General features: G+C 39.8%; 1 protein-coding gene across 1 annotated transcript; it reads left to right on the forward strand.

Annotated features, from left to right (window-relative positions):
• Window positions 1-1,503, forward strand: LOC124271604. Its single transcript, XM_046706752.1, has 2 exons — window positions 1-72; window positions 730-1,503. The coding sequence occupies exons 1-2, from the start codon at window positions 1-3 to the stop codon at window positions 1,501-1,503; spliced, it is 846 nt and encodes a 281-aa protein (XP_046562708.1).
• The last annotated feature ends 18,438 nt before the right edge of the window (window positions 1,504-19,941 follow it).

Genomic DNA, 19,941 nt, shown 5'->3' on the forward strand with positions numbered 1-19,941 from the left:
ATGGCGGATCGCGACACGGATGAAACCAAGTGGTCCGATAATGACCAACTTGACAATGATGAACTCACCCAGGTTTGCAAAAACAAACCATCAGCAATCACATAGATTGATATTGAATCTGAAAGCAATGAATAAACAAGTAGAGTAGTTGCATTTTAAAATAGAATCACTGAATTCAGTTCTAAAATTGGTAAAAAGAAACTGTTGGATGGCGTCTATTGATCTCAAAGATGTTTACTATTCATGTCGCATGGCACAGGAACACAGAAAGTTTCTCAGATTTATTTGGCGAGGTCAAATGTATCAATACACGTGTAAGAGCAATGATGGATAACACCACAGCTGTGTCATCTATTAATCACATGGACACTAGCCATTCAGAAACGTGCAATCAACTTACCGAAATGATTTAGGATTTTTGCATTGGAAATTATATTTGGATTTCAGTTGCTCACATTCCTGGTGTAGAGAATATATCTGTGGACGCTGAGTCGCGTTTAAACAGGAAAAGAAAGAATGGAAACTAGATGAGAAATTACTGAGAAAATCTCTTGACATACTGAAGGTTAAGCCTGATGTAGATCCAGACCCAAATGCTTTTGCTATTGATGCATTATCACTAACTTGGTCATGTTTTGATTGAACTTGGTCATGTTTTGATTGAACTTGGTCATGCTTTGATTGAACTTGGTCATGCTTTGATTGCGTCAACATAATTCCTCCTTTCAGTGTCCTGACTCAAACCCTTCAGAAGATGGACCGGAACGGGGTACCGGGTGTGGTGGTTGCACCTTACTGGACCGGGACGGGGCACCGGGTGTGGTGGTTGCACCTTACTGGACCGGGACGGGGTACCGGGTGTGGTGGTTGCACCCTACTGGACCGGGACGGGGCACCGGGTGTGGTGGTTGCACCCTACTGGACCGGGACGGGGCACCGGGTGTGGTGGTTGCACCCTACTGGACCGGGACGGGGCAAAGGGTGTGGTGGTTGCACCTTACTGGACCGGGACGGGGCACCGGATGTGGTGGTTGCACCTTACTGGACCGGGACGGGGTAACGGGTGTGGTGGTTGCACCCTACTGGACCGGGACGGGGCACCGGGTGTGGTGGTTGCACCCTACTGGACTGGGACGGGGCACCGGGTGTGGTGGTTGCACCCTACTGGACCGGGACGGGGCAAAGGGTGTGGTGGTTGCACCTTACTGGACCGGGACGGGGCACCGGGTGTGGTGGTTGCACCCTACTGGACCGGGACGGGGCACCGGGTGTGGTGGTTGCACCCTTCTGGACCGAGACGGGGCACCGGGTGTGGTGGTTGCACCCTACTGGACCGGGACGGGGCACCGGGTGTGGTGGTTGCACCCTACTGGACCGGGACGGGGCACCGGGTGTGGTGGTTGCACCCTACTGGCCAACCAAGGTTTGGTTCCCGATGTTGATCTGCCTTCTGATCGACGATCCCTTGATCCTTCCCAGATGGGAAATCCCTTCTTTGCCTAGTGAAACAGCCAGCAGAGATTCACCTGATGCACAGGACACCGCAGTTAATGATGTGCCACTTGTCAGGAAATCCTTGTGCGAGATACACCTATCTCGGAACGCTGGAGGAATCATCAAGTGTTGGAGGAAAGGCACACAAAAGCAGTACAAGTCTTACCTTACCAGGTGGGAAATTTATTGTGATTCAAGGCAGATTAATCTGTTTACACTATGTCTAGAGGATGGGATTAACTTTCTACCAGATCTAGCATATGATGGATTGGGCTATAGTGCAGTGAATACAGCCCGCAGTGCTTTATCTTCAGTGATATCACTCCCTGATGGTGTTTCATTTGGAGAACATTTCTTGGTTAAAAAAGTTTTATAAGGAGTTTTTGAAATGAAACCGTCTCATCCACGCCATGGTTTAATTTGGGATGTGGACATTGTTTTGAATCATCATCATTTTGAGTCTCCAGCTGTGAAACTAGGCCTCAACGAGTTAACCCTCAAGACAGTGATGTTGTTAGCTTTATTGACTGGACAAAGGTGTCAAACATTCCATTCTTTGGATATCAACAGTATGCAAACATCTGCCTCAACGTGTGTGTTTCATGTGAACTCTAGAACCAACACTTTCAGTAAATATTACAAGAAATCGGCTAAGACAACCACACCAAACTTTGGTGATTTTATTTTATCTTCAGTTAAACCAAAGCATTAAGTGCATTTAAGGTGAGTTTATCAATAACATTGTAATTTATGTCTGTAATACATCAGATTGTGATTCGATGTAACAAGTGTTCCTCCGTTCTTTCAATTACACAGTTTTAACACGATGGAACTTGTTATTTCTGTTCATGGACACAGCTTTGAGGTCTTACCTGACTCCGTAGTGACCTCATATTATGACGAGGTAGAATTGAAAAGCCAAACGAGACTTACATGTAAGGTGAATTTTGATTGTAGTTCAGGAATGGAGGAGTCATGAGGAGTCATGAGTATGTTGTGATGGATGTGTGTACATTCACAGCTTTACAAAAATGAAGATTAAGCACGCGGTCGCTTCTCACATGCCTCCTCTGTGTATTGGGGAATCGAACCCGGATCTTCAGCGTGACGAGCGTGCAGGGAAGGAACAAGAACTTATCACTTCAGTTTTGCTGGCATTTGCCACTCTTCATGTGTTGGGACAGACGCGCCATTGTGTGACCCTACAAGTGTAGATACTTCATCTCAATATAACAGTAAGACTCCTGCGTGCAGGATGTGGAGCTGGTTGTGTTTTCTTGGAGCTGCTTATATTGGAGTTGAAACATGTAAAGAGTAAGTATGTGTTCAAAGTGTCACAGCAGAAAAGAACTGAATCATCAAGGTCACCAACTTTATGGCCAGCCATGTTTCTCAACCAGTCAAAACAACTTTACAACTACAAAACTACTACTATAACTGCTAATACTACTTCTTTCTATTCTTTCTGTTTTAGTGTATATTCTACACTGAAAACACAAAACATTCGCCATGCTATTTGGAAATGCCATGCAGCAAGACAGAATAATGGCCGAATGATATAATTCCTTTGTATGATTTCCCCTTCCTGGTAGGGGCCATTGGGACGAAACAAAGCAAGAACAAGACACGCTAACACACATCCAACGAGTCGGGCAATGTCAACTGATGTAATCATAATGATCTGAAATCTTTGGACTCCACAAAGTCGAGTTTGAAATTTACGAACAAGGGAAGCAATGCGATAAAATGAAGCAACATTTTCAGAAATTAGTTTTCCAAAATGTCAATGCTTATATTTCGTAAAGAGTTTCACTTCCCTACAGGACACCGCACACCCTAGTTTTTCAGCAACCCATGCTGGTCGTAAGAGACGACTAACGGGATCGGGTAATCGGGCTCGCCGACTTGTTGACACATGTCATCAAATTCCAACTGTAGATCGATGCTCATGCTGTTGATCACTGGATTGTCTGGCTCGGACTGGATTATTTACAGACCGCAGCCATATAACTAGATTACAGCTGATTGCGGCGTCAAACAACAAGCAGTCCTATGTAACTTGCTGTATTACGTAATGTACCATGAGACGTGTATCGTGTCTTTGTTGTACGTAATGTACCATGATACGTGTATCGTGTCTATGTTGTACGTAATGTACCATGAGACGTGTATCGTGTCTATGTTGTAAGTATCCTCTGTAATGTACAATGAGACGTGTATCGTGTCTATGTTGTAAGTATCCTCTGTAATGTACCATGAGACGTGTATCGTGTCTATGTTGTAAGTATCCTCTGTAATGTACCATGAGACGTGTATCGTGTCTATGTTGTAAGTATCCTCTGTAATTTACCATGAGACGTGTATCGTGTCTATGTTGTAAGTATCCTCTGTAATGTACCATGAGATGTGTATCGTGTCTTTGTTGTAAGTATCCTCTGTAATGTACCATGAGACGTGTATCGTGTCTTTGTTGTAAGTATCCTCTGTAATGTACCATGAGACGTGTATCGTGTCTATGTTGTAAGAATCCTCGGTAATGGATCATGAGACGTGTATCGTGTCTTTGTTGTAAGTATCCTCTGTAATGTACCATGAGACGTATATCGTGTCTTTGTTGTAAGTATCCTCTGTAATGTACCATGAGACGTATATCGTGTCTATGTTGTAAGAATCCTCTGTAATGTACCATGAGACGTGTATCGTGTCTATGTTGTAAGTATCCTCGGTAATGTACCATGAGACGTGTATCGTGCTATGTTGTAAGTATCCTCTGTAATTTACCATGAGACGTGTATCGTGTCTATGTTTTAAGTATCCTCTGTAATGTACAATGAGACGTATATCGTGTCTATGTTGTAAGAATCCTCTGTAATGTACCATGAGACGTGTATCGTGTCTATGTTTTAAGTATCCTCTGTAATTTACCATGAGACGTGTATCGTGTCTATGTTGTAAGTATCCTCTGTAATGTACCATGGGACGTGTATCGTGTCTATGTGTTGTAAGTATCTCTGTAATGTACCATGAGACGTGTATCGTGTCTTTGTTGTAAGTATCCTCTGTAATGTACCATGAGACGTGTATCGTGTCTATGTTGTAAGTATCCTCTGTAATGTACCATGAGACGTGTATCGTGTCTATGTTGTAAGTATCCTCTGTAATGGATCATGAGACCTGTATCGTGCTATGTTGTAAGTATCCTCTGTAATTTACCATGATACGTACCGTATCGTGTATCGTGTCTATGTTTTAAGTATCCTCTGTAATGTACCATGAGACGTATATCGTGTCTATGTTGTAAGAATCCTCTGTAATGTACCATGAGACGATGTATCGTGTCTTTGTTGTAAAGTATCCTCTGTAATGTACCATGAGACGTGTATCGTGTCTATGTTGTAAAGTATCCTCTGTAATTTACCATGAGACGTGTATCGATGTCTATGTTGTAAGTATCCTCTGTAATCTACCATGAGATGTGTATCGTGTCTTTGTTGTAAGTATCCTCTGTAATGTACCATGAGACGTGTATCGTGTCTATGTTGTAAGTATCCTCTGTAATGGATCATGAGACGTGTATCGTGTCTTTGTTGTAAGTATCCTCTGTAATGTACCATGAGACGTGTATCGTGTCTATGTTTGTAAGTATCCTCTGTAATGTACCATGAGACGTATATCGTGTCTATGTTGTAGAATCCTCTGTAATGTACCATGAGACGTGTATCGTGTCTATGTTGTAAGTATCCTCTGTAATGGATCATGAGACGTGTATCGTGCTATGTTGTAAAGTATCCTCTGTAATTTACCATGATACGTGTATCGTGTCTATGTTTTAAGTATCCTCTGTAATGTACCATGGGACGTATATCGTGTCTATGTTGTAAGAATCCTCTGTAATGTACCATGAGACGTGTATCGTGTCTATGTTTGTAAGTATCCTCTGTAATGTACCATGAGACGTGTATCGTGTCTATGTTGTAAGTATCCTTGGTAATGTACCATGGGACGTATATCGTGTCTATGTTGTAAGAATCCTCTGTAATGTACCATGAGACGTGTATCGTGTCTATGTTGTAAGTATCCTCTGTAATGTACCATGAGACATTATATCGTGTCTATGTTGTAAGAATCCTCTGTAATGTACCATGAGGACGTGTATCGTGTCTATGTTGTAAGTATCCTCTGTAATGGATCATGAGACGTGTATCGTGCTATGTTGTAAGTATCCTCTGTAATTTACCATGATACGTGTATCGTGTCTATGTTTTAAGTATCCTCTGTAATGTACCATGAGACGTATATCGTGTCTATGTTGTAAGAATACTCTGTAATGTACCATGAGACGTGTATCGTGTCTATGTTGTAAGTATCCTCTGTAATGGATCATGAGACGTGTATCGTGCTATGTTGTAAGTATCCTCTGTAATTTACCATGAGACGTGTATCGTGTCTATGTTGTAAGTATCCTCTGTAATGTACCATGAGACGTGTATCGTGTCTATGTTGTAAGAATCCTCTGTAATGTACCATGAGACGTGTATCGTGTCTATGTTGTAAGTATCCTCTGTAATGTACCATGAGACGTGTATCGTGTCTATGTTGTAAGTATCCTCTGTAATGTACCATGAGACGTGTATCGTGTCTTTGTTGTAAGTATCCTCTGTAATGTACCATGAGACGTGTATCGTGTCTATGTTGTAAGTATCCTCTGTAATGTACCATGAGACGTGTATCGTGTCTATGTTGTAAGTATCCTCTGTAATGGATCATGAGACGTGTATCGTGTCTTTGTTGTAAGTATCCTCTGTAATGTACCATGAGACGTATATCGTGTCTATGTTGTAAGTATCCTCGGTAATGTACCATGAGACGTATATCGTGTCTATGTTGTAAGAATCCTCTGTAATGTACCATGAGACGTGTATCGTGTCTATGTTGTAAGTATCCTCTGTAATGGATCATGAGACGTGTATCGTGTCTATGTTGTAAGTATCCTCTGTAATGTACCATGATACGTGTATCGTGTCTATGTTTTAAGTATCCTCTGTAATGTACCATGAGACGTATATCGTGTCTATGTTGTAAGAATCCTCTGTAATGTACCATGAGACGTGTATCGTGTCTATGTTGTAAGTATCCTCTGTAATTTACCATGAGACGTGTATCGTGTCTATGTTGTAAGTATCCTCTGTACTTACTACCATGAGACGTGTATCGGATATGTCTTTGTTGTAAGTATCTGTAATGTACCATGAGATGTGTATCGTGTCTTTGTTGTAAGAATCCTCTGTAATGTACCATGAGACGTGTATCGTGTCTATGTTGTAAGTATCCTCTGTAATGGATCATGGAGACGTGTATCGTGTCTTTTGTTGTAAGTATCCTCTGTAATGTACCATGAGACGTGTATCGTGTCTATGTTGTAAGTATCCTCTGTAATGTACCATGAGACGTATATCGTGTCTATGTTGTAAGAATACTCTGTAATGTACCATGAGACGTGTATCGTGTCTATGTTGTAAGTATCCTCTGTAATGGATCATGAGACGTGTATCGTGCTATGTTGTAAGAAAGTATCCTCTGTAATTTACCATGATACGTGTATCGTGTCTATGTTTTAAGTATCCTCTGTAATGTACCATGGGACGTATATCGTGTCTATGTTGTAAGAATCCTCTGTAATGTACCATGAGACGTGTATCGTGTCTATGTTGTAAGTATCCTCTGTAATGTACCATGGGACGTGTATCGTGTCTATGTTGTAAGTATCCTCGGTAATGTACCATGAGGACGTATATCGTGTCTATGTTGTAAGAATCTCATAATGTACCATGGGACGTGTATCGTGTCTATGTTGTAAGTATCCTCTGTGATGTACCATGAGACATTATATCGTGTCTATGTTGTAAGAATCCTCTGTATGTACCATGGACGTGTATCGTGTCTATGTTGTAAGTATCCTCTGTAATGGATCATGAGACGTGTATCGTGCTATGTTGTAAGTATCCTCTGTAATGTACCATGATGCGTGTATCGTGACTATGTTTCAAAAGTATCCTCTGTAATGTACCATGAGACGTATATCGTGTCTATGTTGTAAGAATCCTCTGTAATGTGCCATGAGACGTGTATCGTGTCTATGTTGTAAGTATCCTCTGTAATGTACCATGAGGACGTATATCGTGTCTATGTTGTAAAGTATCCTCTGTAATTTTGCCATGAGACCTGTATCGTGTCTATGTTGTGTAAGTATCCTCTTAAATGTACCATGGGATGTGTATCGTGTAACGTTGTAAGTATCCTCTGTGATGTACCATGGGACGTATATCGTGTCTGTGTTGTAAAGTATCCTCTGTAATGGATCATGGGACGTGTATCGATGTCTTTGTTGTAAGTATCCTCTGTGATGTACCATGGGACGTGTATCGTGTCTATGTTGTGAAAGTATCCTCTGTAATGTACCATGGGGACGTATGTCGTGTCTATGTTGTGAAGAAGAATCCTCTGTAATGTACCATGAGACGTGTATCGTGTCTATGTTGTAAGTATCCTCTGTGATGTACCATGAGACGTGTATCGATGTCTATGTTGTAAGTATCCTCGGTGATGTACCATGGGACGTATATCGTGTCTATGTTGTAAGAATCCTCTGTAATGTGCCATGAGACGTATCGTGTCTATGTTGTAAGTATCCTCTGTAATGTACCATGGGACGATGTATCGTGTCGTTGTTGTAAGTATCCTCTGTAATGCATCCTGGGACGTATATCGTGTCTATGTTGTAAGTATCCTCTGTAATGTACCATGACGTGTATCGTGTCGTTGTTGTAAGTATCCTCTGTAATGTGCCATGAGACGTGTATCGTGTCGTTGTTGTAAGTATCCTCTGTAATACCATGAGGCGTGTATCGTGCTATGTTGTAAGTATCCTCTGTAATTTACCATGATACGTGTATCGTGTCTATGTTTTAAGTATCATCTGTAATGTACCATGAGACGTATATCGTGTCTATGTTGTAAGAATCCTCTGTAATGTACCATGAGACGTGTATCGTGTCTATGTTGTAAGTATCCTCTGTAATGTACCATGAGACGTGTATCGTGTCGTTGTTGTAAGTATCCTCTGTAATTTACCATGAGACGTGTATCGTGTCTATGTTGTAAGTATCCTCTGTAATGTACCATGAGACGTGTATCGTGTCTATGTTGTAAGTATCCTCTGTAATGTACCATGAGACGTATATCGTGTCTATGTTGTAAGAATCCTCTGTAATGTACCATGAGACGTGTATCGTGTCTATGTTGTAAGTATCCTCTGTAATGGATCATGAGACGTGTATCGTGCTATGTTGTAAGTATCCTCTGTAATGTACCATGATACGTGTATCGTGACTATGTTTTAAGTATCCTCTGTAATGTACCATGAGACGTATATCGTGTCTATGTTGTAAGAATCCTCTGTAATGTACCATGAGACGTGTATCGTGTCTATGTTGTAAGTATCCTCTGTAATGTACCATGAGACGTATATCGTGTCTATGTTGTAAGTATCCTCTGTAATTTTGCCATGAGACCTGTATCGTGTCTATGTTGTAAGTATCCTCTTAAATGTACCATGAGATGTGTATCGTGTCTTTGTTGTAAGTATCCTCTGTAATGTACCATGAGACGTATATCGTGTCTGTGTTGTAAGTATCCTCTGTAATGGATCATGAGACGTGTATCGTGTCGTTGTTGTAAGTATCCTCTGTAATGTACCATGAGACGTGTATCGTGTCTATGTTGTAAGTATCCTCTGTAATGTACCATGAGACGTATATCGTGTCTATGTTGTAAGAATCCTCTGTAATGTACCATGAGACGTGTATCGTGTCTATGTTGTAAGTATCCTCTGTAATGTACCATGAGACGTGTATCGTGTCTATGTTGTAAGTATCCTCGGTAATGTACCATGAGACGTATATCGTGTCTATGTTGTAAGAATCCTCTGTAATGTACCATGAGACGTGTATCGTGTCTATGTTGTAAGTATCCTCTGTAATGTACCATGAGACGTGTATCGTGTCGTTGTTGTAAGTATCCTCTGTAATGCATCATGAGACGTATATCGTGTCTATGTTGTAAGTATCCTCTGTAATGTACCATGACACGTGTATCGTGTCGTTGTTGTAAGTATCCTCTGTAATGTACCATGAGACGTGTATCGTGTCTATGTTGTAAGTATCCTCTGTAATGTACCATGAGACGTGTATCGTGCTATGTTGTAAGTATCCTCTGTAATTTACCATGATACGTGTATCCTGTCTATGTTTTAAGTATCATCTGTAATGTACCATGAGACGTATATCGTGTCTATGTTGTAAGAATCCTCTGTAATGTACCATGAGACGTGTATCGTGTCTATGTTGTAAGTATCCTCTGTAATGTACCATGAGACGTGTATCGTGTCGTTGTTGTAAGTATCCTCTGTAATTTACCATGAGACGTGTATCGTGTCTATGTTGTAAGTATCCTCTGTAATGTACCATGAGATGTGTATCGTGTCTTTGTTGTAAGTATCCTCTGTAATGTACCATGAGACGTGTATCGTGTCGTTGTTGTAAGTATCCTCTGTAATGGATCATGAGACGTGTATCGTGTCTTTGTTGTTAGAATCCTCTGTAATGTACCATGAGACGTGTATCGTGTCTATGTTGTAAGTATCCTCTGTAATGGATCATGAGACGTGTATCGTGCTATGTTGTAAGTATCCTCTGTAATTTACCATGATACGTGTATCGTGTCTATGTTTTAAGTATCCTTGGTAATGTACCATGAGACGTATATCGTGTCTATGTTGTAAGAATCCTCTGTAATGTACGATGAGACGTGTATCGTGTCTATGTTGTAAGTATCCTCTGTAATGTACCATGAGACGTGTATCGTGTCTATGTTGTAAGTATCCTCTGTAATTTACCATGAGACGTGTATCGTGTCTTTGTTGTAAGTATCCTCTGTAATGTACCATGAGATGTGTATCGTGTCTTTGTTGTAAGTATCCTCTGTAATGTACCATGAGACGTGTATCGTGTCTATGTTGTAAGTATCCTCTGTAATGGATCATGAGACGTGTATCGTGTCTATGTTGTAAGAATACTCTGTAATGTACCATGAGACGTGTATCGTGTCTATGTTGTAAGTATCCTCTGTAATGGATCATGAGACGTGTATCGTGCTATGTTGTAAGTATCCTCTGTAATTTACCATGATACGTGTATCGTGTCTTTGTTGTAAGTATCCTCTGTAATGTACCATGAGATGTGTATCGTGTCTTTGTTGTAAGTATCCTCTGTAATGTACCATGAGACGTGTATCGTGTCGTTGTTGTAAGTATCCTCTGTAATGTACCATGAGACGTGTATCGTGTCGTTGTTGTAAGTATCCTCTGTAATGTACCATGAGACGTGTATCGTGCTATGTTGTAAGTATCCTCTGTAATTTACCATGATACGTGTATCGTGTCTATGTTTTAAGTATCATCTGTAATGTACCATGAGACGTATATCGTGTCTATGTTGTAAGAATCCTCTGTAATGTACCATGAGACGTGTATCGTGTCTATGTTGTAAGTATCCTCTGTAATGTACCATGAGACGTGTATCGTGTCGTTGTTGTAAGTATCCTCTGTAATTTACCATGAGACGTGTATCGTGTCTATGTTGTAAGTATCCTCTGTAATGTACCATGAGATGTGTATCGTGTCTTTGTTGTAAGTATCCTCTGTAATGTACAATGAGACGTGTATCGTGTCGTTGTTGTAAGTATCCTCTGTAATGGATCATGAGACGTGTATCGTGTCTTTGTTGTTAGAATCCTCTGTAATGTACCATGAGACGTGTATCGTGTCTATGTTGTAAGTATCCTCTGTAATGGATCATGAGACGTGTATCGTGCTATGTTGTAAGTATCCTCTGTAATTTACCATGATGCGTGTATCGTGTCTATGTTTTAAGTATCCTGGTAATGTACCATGAGACATTATATCGTGTCTATGTTGTAAAGAATCCTCTGTAATGTACGATGAGACGTGTATCGTGTCTATGTTGTAAGTATCCTCTGTAATGTACCACCATGAGACGTGTATCGTGTCTATGTTGTAAGTATCCTCTGTAATTTACCATGAGACGTGTATCGTGTCTTTGTTGTAAGTATCCTCATGGTAATGTACCATGATGATTGATTGTATCGTAATGTGTCTTTGTTGTAAGTATCCTCTGTATTAATGTACCATAGGACGTGTATCGTGTCTATGTTGTAAGTATAATCTGTAATGGATCATGAGACGTGTATCGTGTCTTTGTTGTAAGAATACTCTGTAATGTACCATGAGACGTGTATCGATGTCTATGTTGTAAGTATCCTCTGTAATGGATCATGAGACGTGTATCGTGCTATGTTGTAAAGTATCCTCTGTAATTTACCATGGGGACGTGTATCGATGTGTCTTTGTTGTAGTAATCGTAGAGACGTGTATCTGTAATGTACCATGAGAGGTGTATCGTGTCTTTGTTGTAAGTATCCTCTGTAATGTACCATGAGACGTGCATCGTGTCTATGTTGTAAGTATCCTTTGTAATGTACCATGAGACGTATATCGTGTCTATGTTGTATCGATGTCTATGTTGTAGAATACTCTGTAATGTACCATGAGACGTGTATCGTGTCTATGTTGTAAGTATCCTCTGTAATGGATCATGAGACGTGTATCGTGCTATGTTGTAAGTATCCTCTGTAATTTACCATGATACGTGTATCGTGTCTATGTTTTAAGTATCCTCTGTAATGTACAATGAGACGTATATCGTGTCTATGTTGTAAGAATCCTCTGTAATGTACCATGAGACGTGTATCGTGTCTATGTTGTAAGTATCCTCTGTAATGTACCATGAGACGTGTATCGTGTCTATGTTGTAAGTATCCTCTGTAATGTACCATGAGACGTATATCGTGTCTATGTTGTAAGAATCCTCTGTAATGTACCATGAGACGTGTATCGTGTCTATGTTGTAAGTATCCTCTGTAATGTACCATGAGACGTATATCGTGTCTATGTTGTAAGAATCCTCTGTAATGTACCATGAGACGTGTATCGTGTCTATGTTGTAAGTATCCTCTGTAATGGATCATGAGACGTGTATCGTGTCTTTGTTGTAAGTATCCTCTGTAATGTACCATGAGACGTGTATCGTGTCTTTGTTGTAAGTATCCTCTGTAATGTACCATGAGACGTGTATCGTGTCTATGTTGTAAGTATCCTCTGTAATGTACCATGAGACGTGTATCGTGTCTATGTTGTAAGTATCCTCTGTAATGGATCATGAGACCTGTATCGTGCTATGTTGTAAGTATCCTCTGTAATTTACCATGATACGTGTATCGTGTCTATGTTTTAAGTATCCTCTGTAATGTACCATGAGACGTATATCGTGTCTATGTTGTAAGAATCCTCTGTAATGTACCATGAGACGTGTATCGTGTCTATGTTGTAAGTATCCTCTGTAATGTACCATGAGACGTGTATCGTGTCGTTGTTGTAAGTATTCTCTGTAATTTACCATGAGACGTGTATCGTGTCTATGTTGTAAGTATCCTCTGTAATCTACCATTAGATGTGTATCGTGTCTTTGTTGTAAGTATCCTCTGAAATGTACCATGAGACGTGTATCGTGTCTATGTTGTAAGTATCCTCTGTAATGGATCATGAGACGTGTATCGTGTCTTTGTTGTAAGTATCCTCTGTAATGTACCATGAGACGTGTATCGTGTCTATGTTGTAAGTATCCTCTGTAATGTACCATGAGACGTATATCGTGTCTATGTTGTAAGAATCCTCTGTAATGTACCATGAGACGTGTATCGTGTCTATGTTGTAAGTATCCTCTGTAATGGATCATGAGACGTGTATCGTGTCTATGTTGTAAGTATCCTCTGTAATTTACCATGATACGTGTATCGTGTCTATGTTTTAAGTATCCTCTGTAATGTACCATGAGACGTATATCGTGTCTATGTTGTAAGAATCCTCTGTAATGTACCATGAGACGTGTATCGTGTCTATGTTGTAAGTATCCTCTGTAATGTACCATGAGACGTGTATCGTGTCTATGTTGTAAGTATCCTTGGTAATGTACCATGAGACGTATATCGTGTCTATGTTGTAAGAATCCTCTGTAATGTACCATGAGACGTGTATCGTGTCTATGTTGTAAGTATCCTCTGTAATGTACCATGAGACGTATATCGTGTCTATGTTGTAAGAATCCTCTGTAATGTACCATGAGACGTATATCGTGTCTATGTTGTAAGTATCCTCTGTAATGGATCATGAGACGTGTATCGTGCTATGTTGTAAGTATCCTCTGTAATTTACCATGATACGTGTATCGTGTCTATGTTTTAAGTATCCTCTGTAATGTACCATGAGACGTATATCGTGTCTATGTTGTAAGAATACTCTGTTATGTACCATGAGACGTGTATCGTGTCTATGTTGTAAGTATCCTCTGTAATGGATCATGAGACGTGTATCGTGCTATGTTGTAAGTATCCTCTGTAATTTACCATGAGACGTGTATCGTGTCTATGTTTTAAGTATCCTCTGTAATGTACCATGAGACGTATATCGTGTCTATGTTGTAAGAATCCTCTGTAATGTACCATGAGACGTGTATCGTGTCTATGTTGTAAGTATCCTCTGTAATGGATCATGAGACGTGTATCGTGTCTATGTTGTAAGTATCCTCTGTAATTTACCATGAGACGTGTATCGTGTCTATGTTTTAAGTATCCTCTGTAATGTACCATGAGACGTATATCGTGTCTATGTTGTAAGAATCCTCTGTAATGTACCATGAGACGTGTATCATGTCTATGTTGTAAGTATCCTCTGTAATTTACCATGAGACGTGTATCGTGTCTATGTTGTAAGTATCCTCTGTAATTTACTATGAGACGTGTATCGTGTCTTTGTTGTAAGTATCCTCTGTAATGTACCATGAGATGTGTATCGTGTCTTTGTTGTAAGTATCCTCTGTAATGTACCATGAGACGTGTATCGTGTCTTTGTTGTAAGTATCCTCTGTAATGTACCATGAGACGTGTATCGTGTCTATGTTGTAAGTATCCTCTGTAATGTACCATGAGACGTATATCGTGTCTATGTTGTAAGAATACTCTGTAATGTACCATGAGACGTGTATCGTGTCTATGTTGTAAGTATCCTCTGTAATGGATCATGAGACGTGTATCGTGCTATGTTGTAAGTATCCTCTGTAATTTACCATGATACGTGTATCGTGTCTATGTTTTAAGTATCCTCTGTAATGTACAATGAGACGTATATCGTGTCTATGTTGTAAGAATCCTCTGTAATGTACCATGAGACGTTTATCGTGTCTATGTTGTAAGTATCCTCTGTAATGTACCATGAGACGTGTATCGTGTCTATGTTGTAAGTATCCTCGGTAATGTACCATGAGACGTATATCGTGTCTATGTTGTAAGAATCCTCTGTAATGTACCATGAGACGTGTATCGTGTCTATGTTGTAAGTATCCTCTGTAATGTACCATGAGACGTATATCGTGTCTATGTTGTAAGAATCCTCTGTAATGTACCATGAGACGTGTATCGTGTCTATGTTGTAAGTATGCTCTGTAATGGATCATGAGACGTGTATCGTGCTATGTTGTAAGTATCCTCTGTAATTTACCATGATACGTGTATCGTGTCTATGTTTTAAGTATCCTCTGTAATGTACCATGAGACGTATATCGTGTCTATGTTGTAAGAATCCTCTGTAATGTACCATGAGACGTGTATCGTGTCTATGTTGTAAGTATCCTCTGTAATGTACCATGAGACGTATATCGTGTCTATGTTGTAAGTATCCTCTGTAATTTTGCCATGAGACCTGTATCGTGTCTATGTTGTAAGTATCCTCTTAAATGTACCATGAGATGTGTATCGTGTCTTTGTTGTAAGTATCCTCTGTAATGTACAATGAGACGTATATCGTGTCTATGTTGTAAGTATCCTCTGTAATGGATCATGAGACGTGTATCGTGTCTTTGTTGTAAGTATCCTCTGTAATGTACCATGAGACGTATATCGTGTCTATGTTGTAAGAATCCTCTGTAATGTACCATGAGACGTGTATCGTGTCTATGTTGTAAGTATCCTCTGTAATGTACCATGACACGTGTATCGTGTCTATGTTGTAAGTATCCTCTGTAATGTACCATGAGACGTATATCGTGTCTATGTTGTAAGAATCCTCTGTAATGTACCATGAGACGTGTATCGTGTCTATGTTGTAAGTATCCTCTGTAATGTACCATGAGACGTGTATCGTGTCGTTGTTGTAAGTATCCTCTGTAATGCATCATGAGACGTATATCGTGTCTATGTTGTAAGTATCCTCTGTAATGTACCATGAGACGTGTATCGTGTCGTTGTTGTAAGTATCCTCTGTAATGTACCATGAGACGTGTATCGTGTCGTTGTTGTAAGTATCCTCTGTAATGTACCATGAGACATGTATCGTGCTATGTTGTAAGTATCCTCTGTAATTTACCATGATACGTGTATCGTGTCTATGTTTTAAGTATCATCTGTAATGTACCATGAGACGTATATCGTGTCTATGTTGTGAGAATCCTCTGTAATGTACCATGAGACGTGTATCGTGTCTATGTTGTAAGTATCCTCTGTAATGTACCATGAGACGTGTATCGTGTCGTTGTTGTAAGTATCCTCTGTAATTTACCATGAGACGTGTATCGTGTCTATGTTGTAAGTATCCTCTGTAATGTACCATGAGATGTGTATCGTGTCTTTGTTGTAAGTATCCTCTGTAATGTACCATGAGACGTGTATCGTGTCTATGTTGTAAGTATCCTCTGTAATGGATCATGAGACGTGTATCGTGTCTATGTTGTAAGTATCCTCTGTAATGTACCATGAGACGTGTATCGTGTCTATGTTGTAAGTATCCTCTGTAATGTACCATGAGACGTATATCGTGTCTATGTTGTAAGAATACTCTGTAATGTACCATGAGACGTGTATCGTGTCTATGTTGTAAGTATCCTCTGTAATGGATCATGAGACGTGTATCGTGTCTATGTTGTAAGTATCCTCTGTAATTTACCATGATACGTGTATCGTGTCTATGTTTAAGTATCCTCTGTAATGTACAATGGGACGTATATCGTGTCTATGTTGTAAGTATCCTCTGTAATGTACCATGAGACGTGTATCGTGTCTATGTTGTAAGTATCCTCTGTAATGTACCATGAGACGTGTATCGTGTCTATGTTGTAAGTATCCTCTGTAATGTACCATGAGACGTATATCGTGTCTATGTTGTAAGAATCCTCTGTAATGTACCATGAGACGTGTATCGTGTCTATGTTGTAAGTATCCTCTGTAATTTACCATGAGACGTGTATCGTGTCTATGTTGTAAGTATCCTCTGTAATTTACCATGAGGACGTGTATCGTGTCTTTGTTGTGAAGTATCCTCTGTAATGTACCATGAGATGTGTATCGATGTCTTTGTTGTAAGTATCCTCTGTAATGTACCATGAGACGTGTATCGTGTCTATGTTGTAAGTATCCTCTGTAATGGATCATGAGACGTGTATCGTGTCTTTGTTGTAAGTATCCTCTGTAATGTACCATGAGACGTGTATCGTGTCTATGTTGTAAGTATCCTCTGTAATGTACCATGAGACGTATATCGTGTCTATGTTGTAAGAATACTCTCTGTAATGTACCATGGGACGTGTATCGTGTCTATGTTGTAAGTATCCTCTGTAATGGATCATGAGACGTGTATCGTGCTATGTTGTAAGTATCCTCTGTAATTTACCATGATACGTGTATCGTGTCTATGTTTTAAGTATCCTCTGTAATGTACAATGAGACGTATATCGTGTCTATGTTGTAAGAATCCTCTGTAATGTACCATGAGACGTGTATCGTGTCTATGTTGTAAGTATCCTCTGTAATGTACCATGAGACGTGTATCGTGTCTATGTTGTAAGTATCCTCGGTAATGTACCATGAGACGTATATCGTGTCTATGTTGTAAGAATCCTCTGTAATGTACCATGAGACGTGTATCGTGTCTATGTTGTAAGTATCCTCTGTAATGTACCATGAGACGTATATCGTGTCTATGTTGTAAGAATCCTCTGTAATGTACCATGAGACGTGTATCGTGTCTATGTTGTAAGTATCCTCTGTAATGGATCATGAGACGTGTATCGTGCTATGTTGTAAGTATCCTCTGTAATTTACCATGATACGTGTATCGTGTCTATGTTTTAAGTATCCTCTGTAATGTACCATGAGACGTATATCGTGTCTATGTTGTAAGAATCCTCTGTAATGTACCATGAGACGTGTATCGTGTCTATGTTGTAAGTATCCTCTGTAATGTACCATGAGACGTATATCGTGTCTATGTTGTAAGTATCCTCTGTAATTTTGCCATGAGACCTGTATCGTGTCTATGTTGTAAAGTATCCTCTGTAATGTACCATGAGATGTGTATCATTGATGTCTTTGTTGTAAGTATCCTCTGTAATGTACCATGAGACATTATATCGTGTCTATGTTGTGAAAGTATCCTCTGTAATGGATCATGAGACGTGTATCGTGTCTTTGTTGTAAAGTATCTCTCTGTAATGTATCCTCTGTTGTAATATGTACCATGAGACGGTATATCGTGTCTATGTTGTAAGAATCCTCTGTAATGTACCATGAGACGTGTATCGTGTCTATGTTGTAAGTATCCTCTGTAATGTACCATGAGACGTGTATCGTGTCTATGTTGTAAGTATCCTCTGTAATGTACCATGAGACGTATATCGTGTCTATGTTGTAAGAATCCTCTGTAATGTACCATGAGACGTGTATCGTGTCTATGTTGTAAGTATCCTCTGTAATGTACCATGAGACGTGTATCGTGTCGTTGTTGTAAGTATCCTCTGTAATGCATCATGAGACGTATATCGTGTCTATGTTGTAAGTATCCTCTGTAATGTACCATGACACGTGTATCGTGTCGTTGTTGTAAGTATCCTCTGTAATGTACCATGAGACGTGTATCGTGTCGTTGTTGTAAGTATCCTCTGTAATGTACCATGAGACGTGTATCGTGCTATGTTGTAAGTATCCTCTGTAATTTACCATGATACGTGTATCGTGTCTATGTTTTAAGTATCATCTGTAATGTACCATGAGACGTATATCGTGTCTATGTTGTAAGAATCCTCTGTAATGTACCATGAGACGTGTATCGTGTCTATGTTGTAAGTATCCTCTGTAATGTACCATGAGACGTGTATCGTGTCTATGTTTTAAGTATCCTCTGTAATGTACCATGAGACGTATATCGTGTGTCTATGTTGTAAGTATCCTCTGTAATGTACCATGAGACGTGTATCGTGTCTATGTTGTAAGTATCCTCTGTAATGTACCATGAGACGTGTATCGTGTCTATGTTGTAAGTATCCTCTGTAATGGATCATGAGACGTGTATCGTGTCTTTGTTGTAAGTATCCTCTGTAATGTACCATGAGACGTGTATCGTGTCTATGTTGTAAGTATCCTCTGTAATGTACCATGAGGACGTATATCGTGTCTATGTTGTAAAGTATCCTCTGTAATGTACCATGAGACGTGTATCGTGTCTATGTTGTAAGTATCCTCTGTAATGGATCATGAGACGTGTATCGTGTCTATGTTGTAAGTATCCTCTGTAATGTACCATGATACGTGTATCGTGTCTATGTTTAAAAGTATCCTCTGTAATGTACCAATGAGACGTATATCGTGTCTATGTTGTAAGAATCCTCTGTAATGTACCATGGGACGTGTATCGTGTCTATGTTGTAGTATCCTCTGTAATGTACCATGAGACGTGTATCGTGTCTATGTTTGTAAAGTATCCTCTGTAATGTACCATGAGACGTGTATCGTGTCTATGTTGTAAGAATCCTCTGTAATGTACCATGAGGACGTGTATCGTGTCTATGTTGTAAAGTATCCTCTGTAATGTACCATGGGACGTATATCGTGTCTATGTTGTAAGAATCCTCTGTAATGTACCATGAGACGTGTATCGTGTCTATGTTGTAAGTATCCTCTGTAATGGATCATGGGACGTGTATCGTGTCTATGTTGTAAGTATCCTCTGTAATTTTGCCATGAGACGTGTATCGTGTCTATGTTGTAAGTATCCTCTGTAATGTACCATGAGACGTATATCGTGTCTATGTTGTAAGAATCTCTGTAATGTACCATGAGACGTGTATCGTGTCTATGTTGTAAAGTATCCTCTGTAATGTACCATGAGGACGTGTATCGTGTCTATGTTGTAAGTATCCTCTGTAATGGATG

The sequence above is a fragment of the Haliotis rubra genome, unplaced genomic scaffold, assembly GCF_003918875.1.
Source record: "Haliotis rubra isolate DU_JTF1 unplaced genomic scaffold, ASM391887v1 Scf1616, whole genome shotgun sequence".
Taxonomy (NCBI): Eukaryota; Metazoa; Mollusca; class Gastropoda; order Lepetellida; family Haliotidae; genus Haliotis; species Haliotis rubra.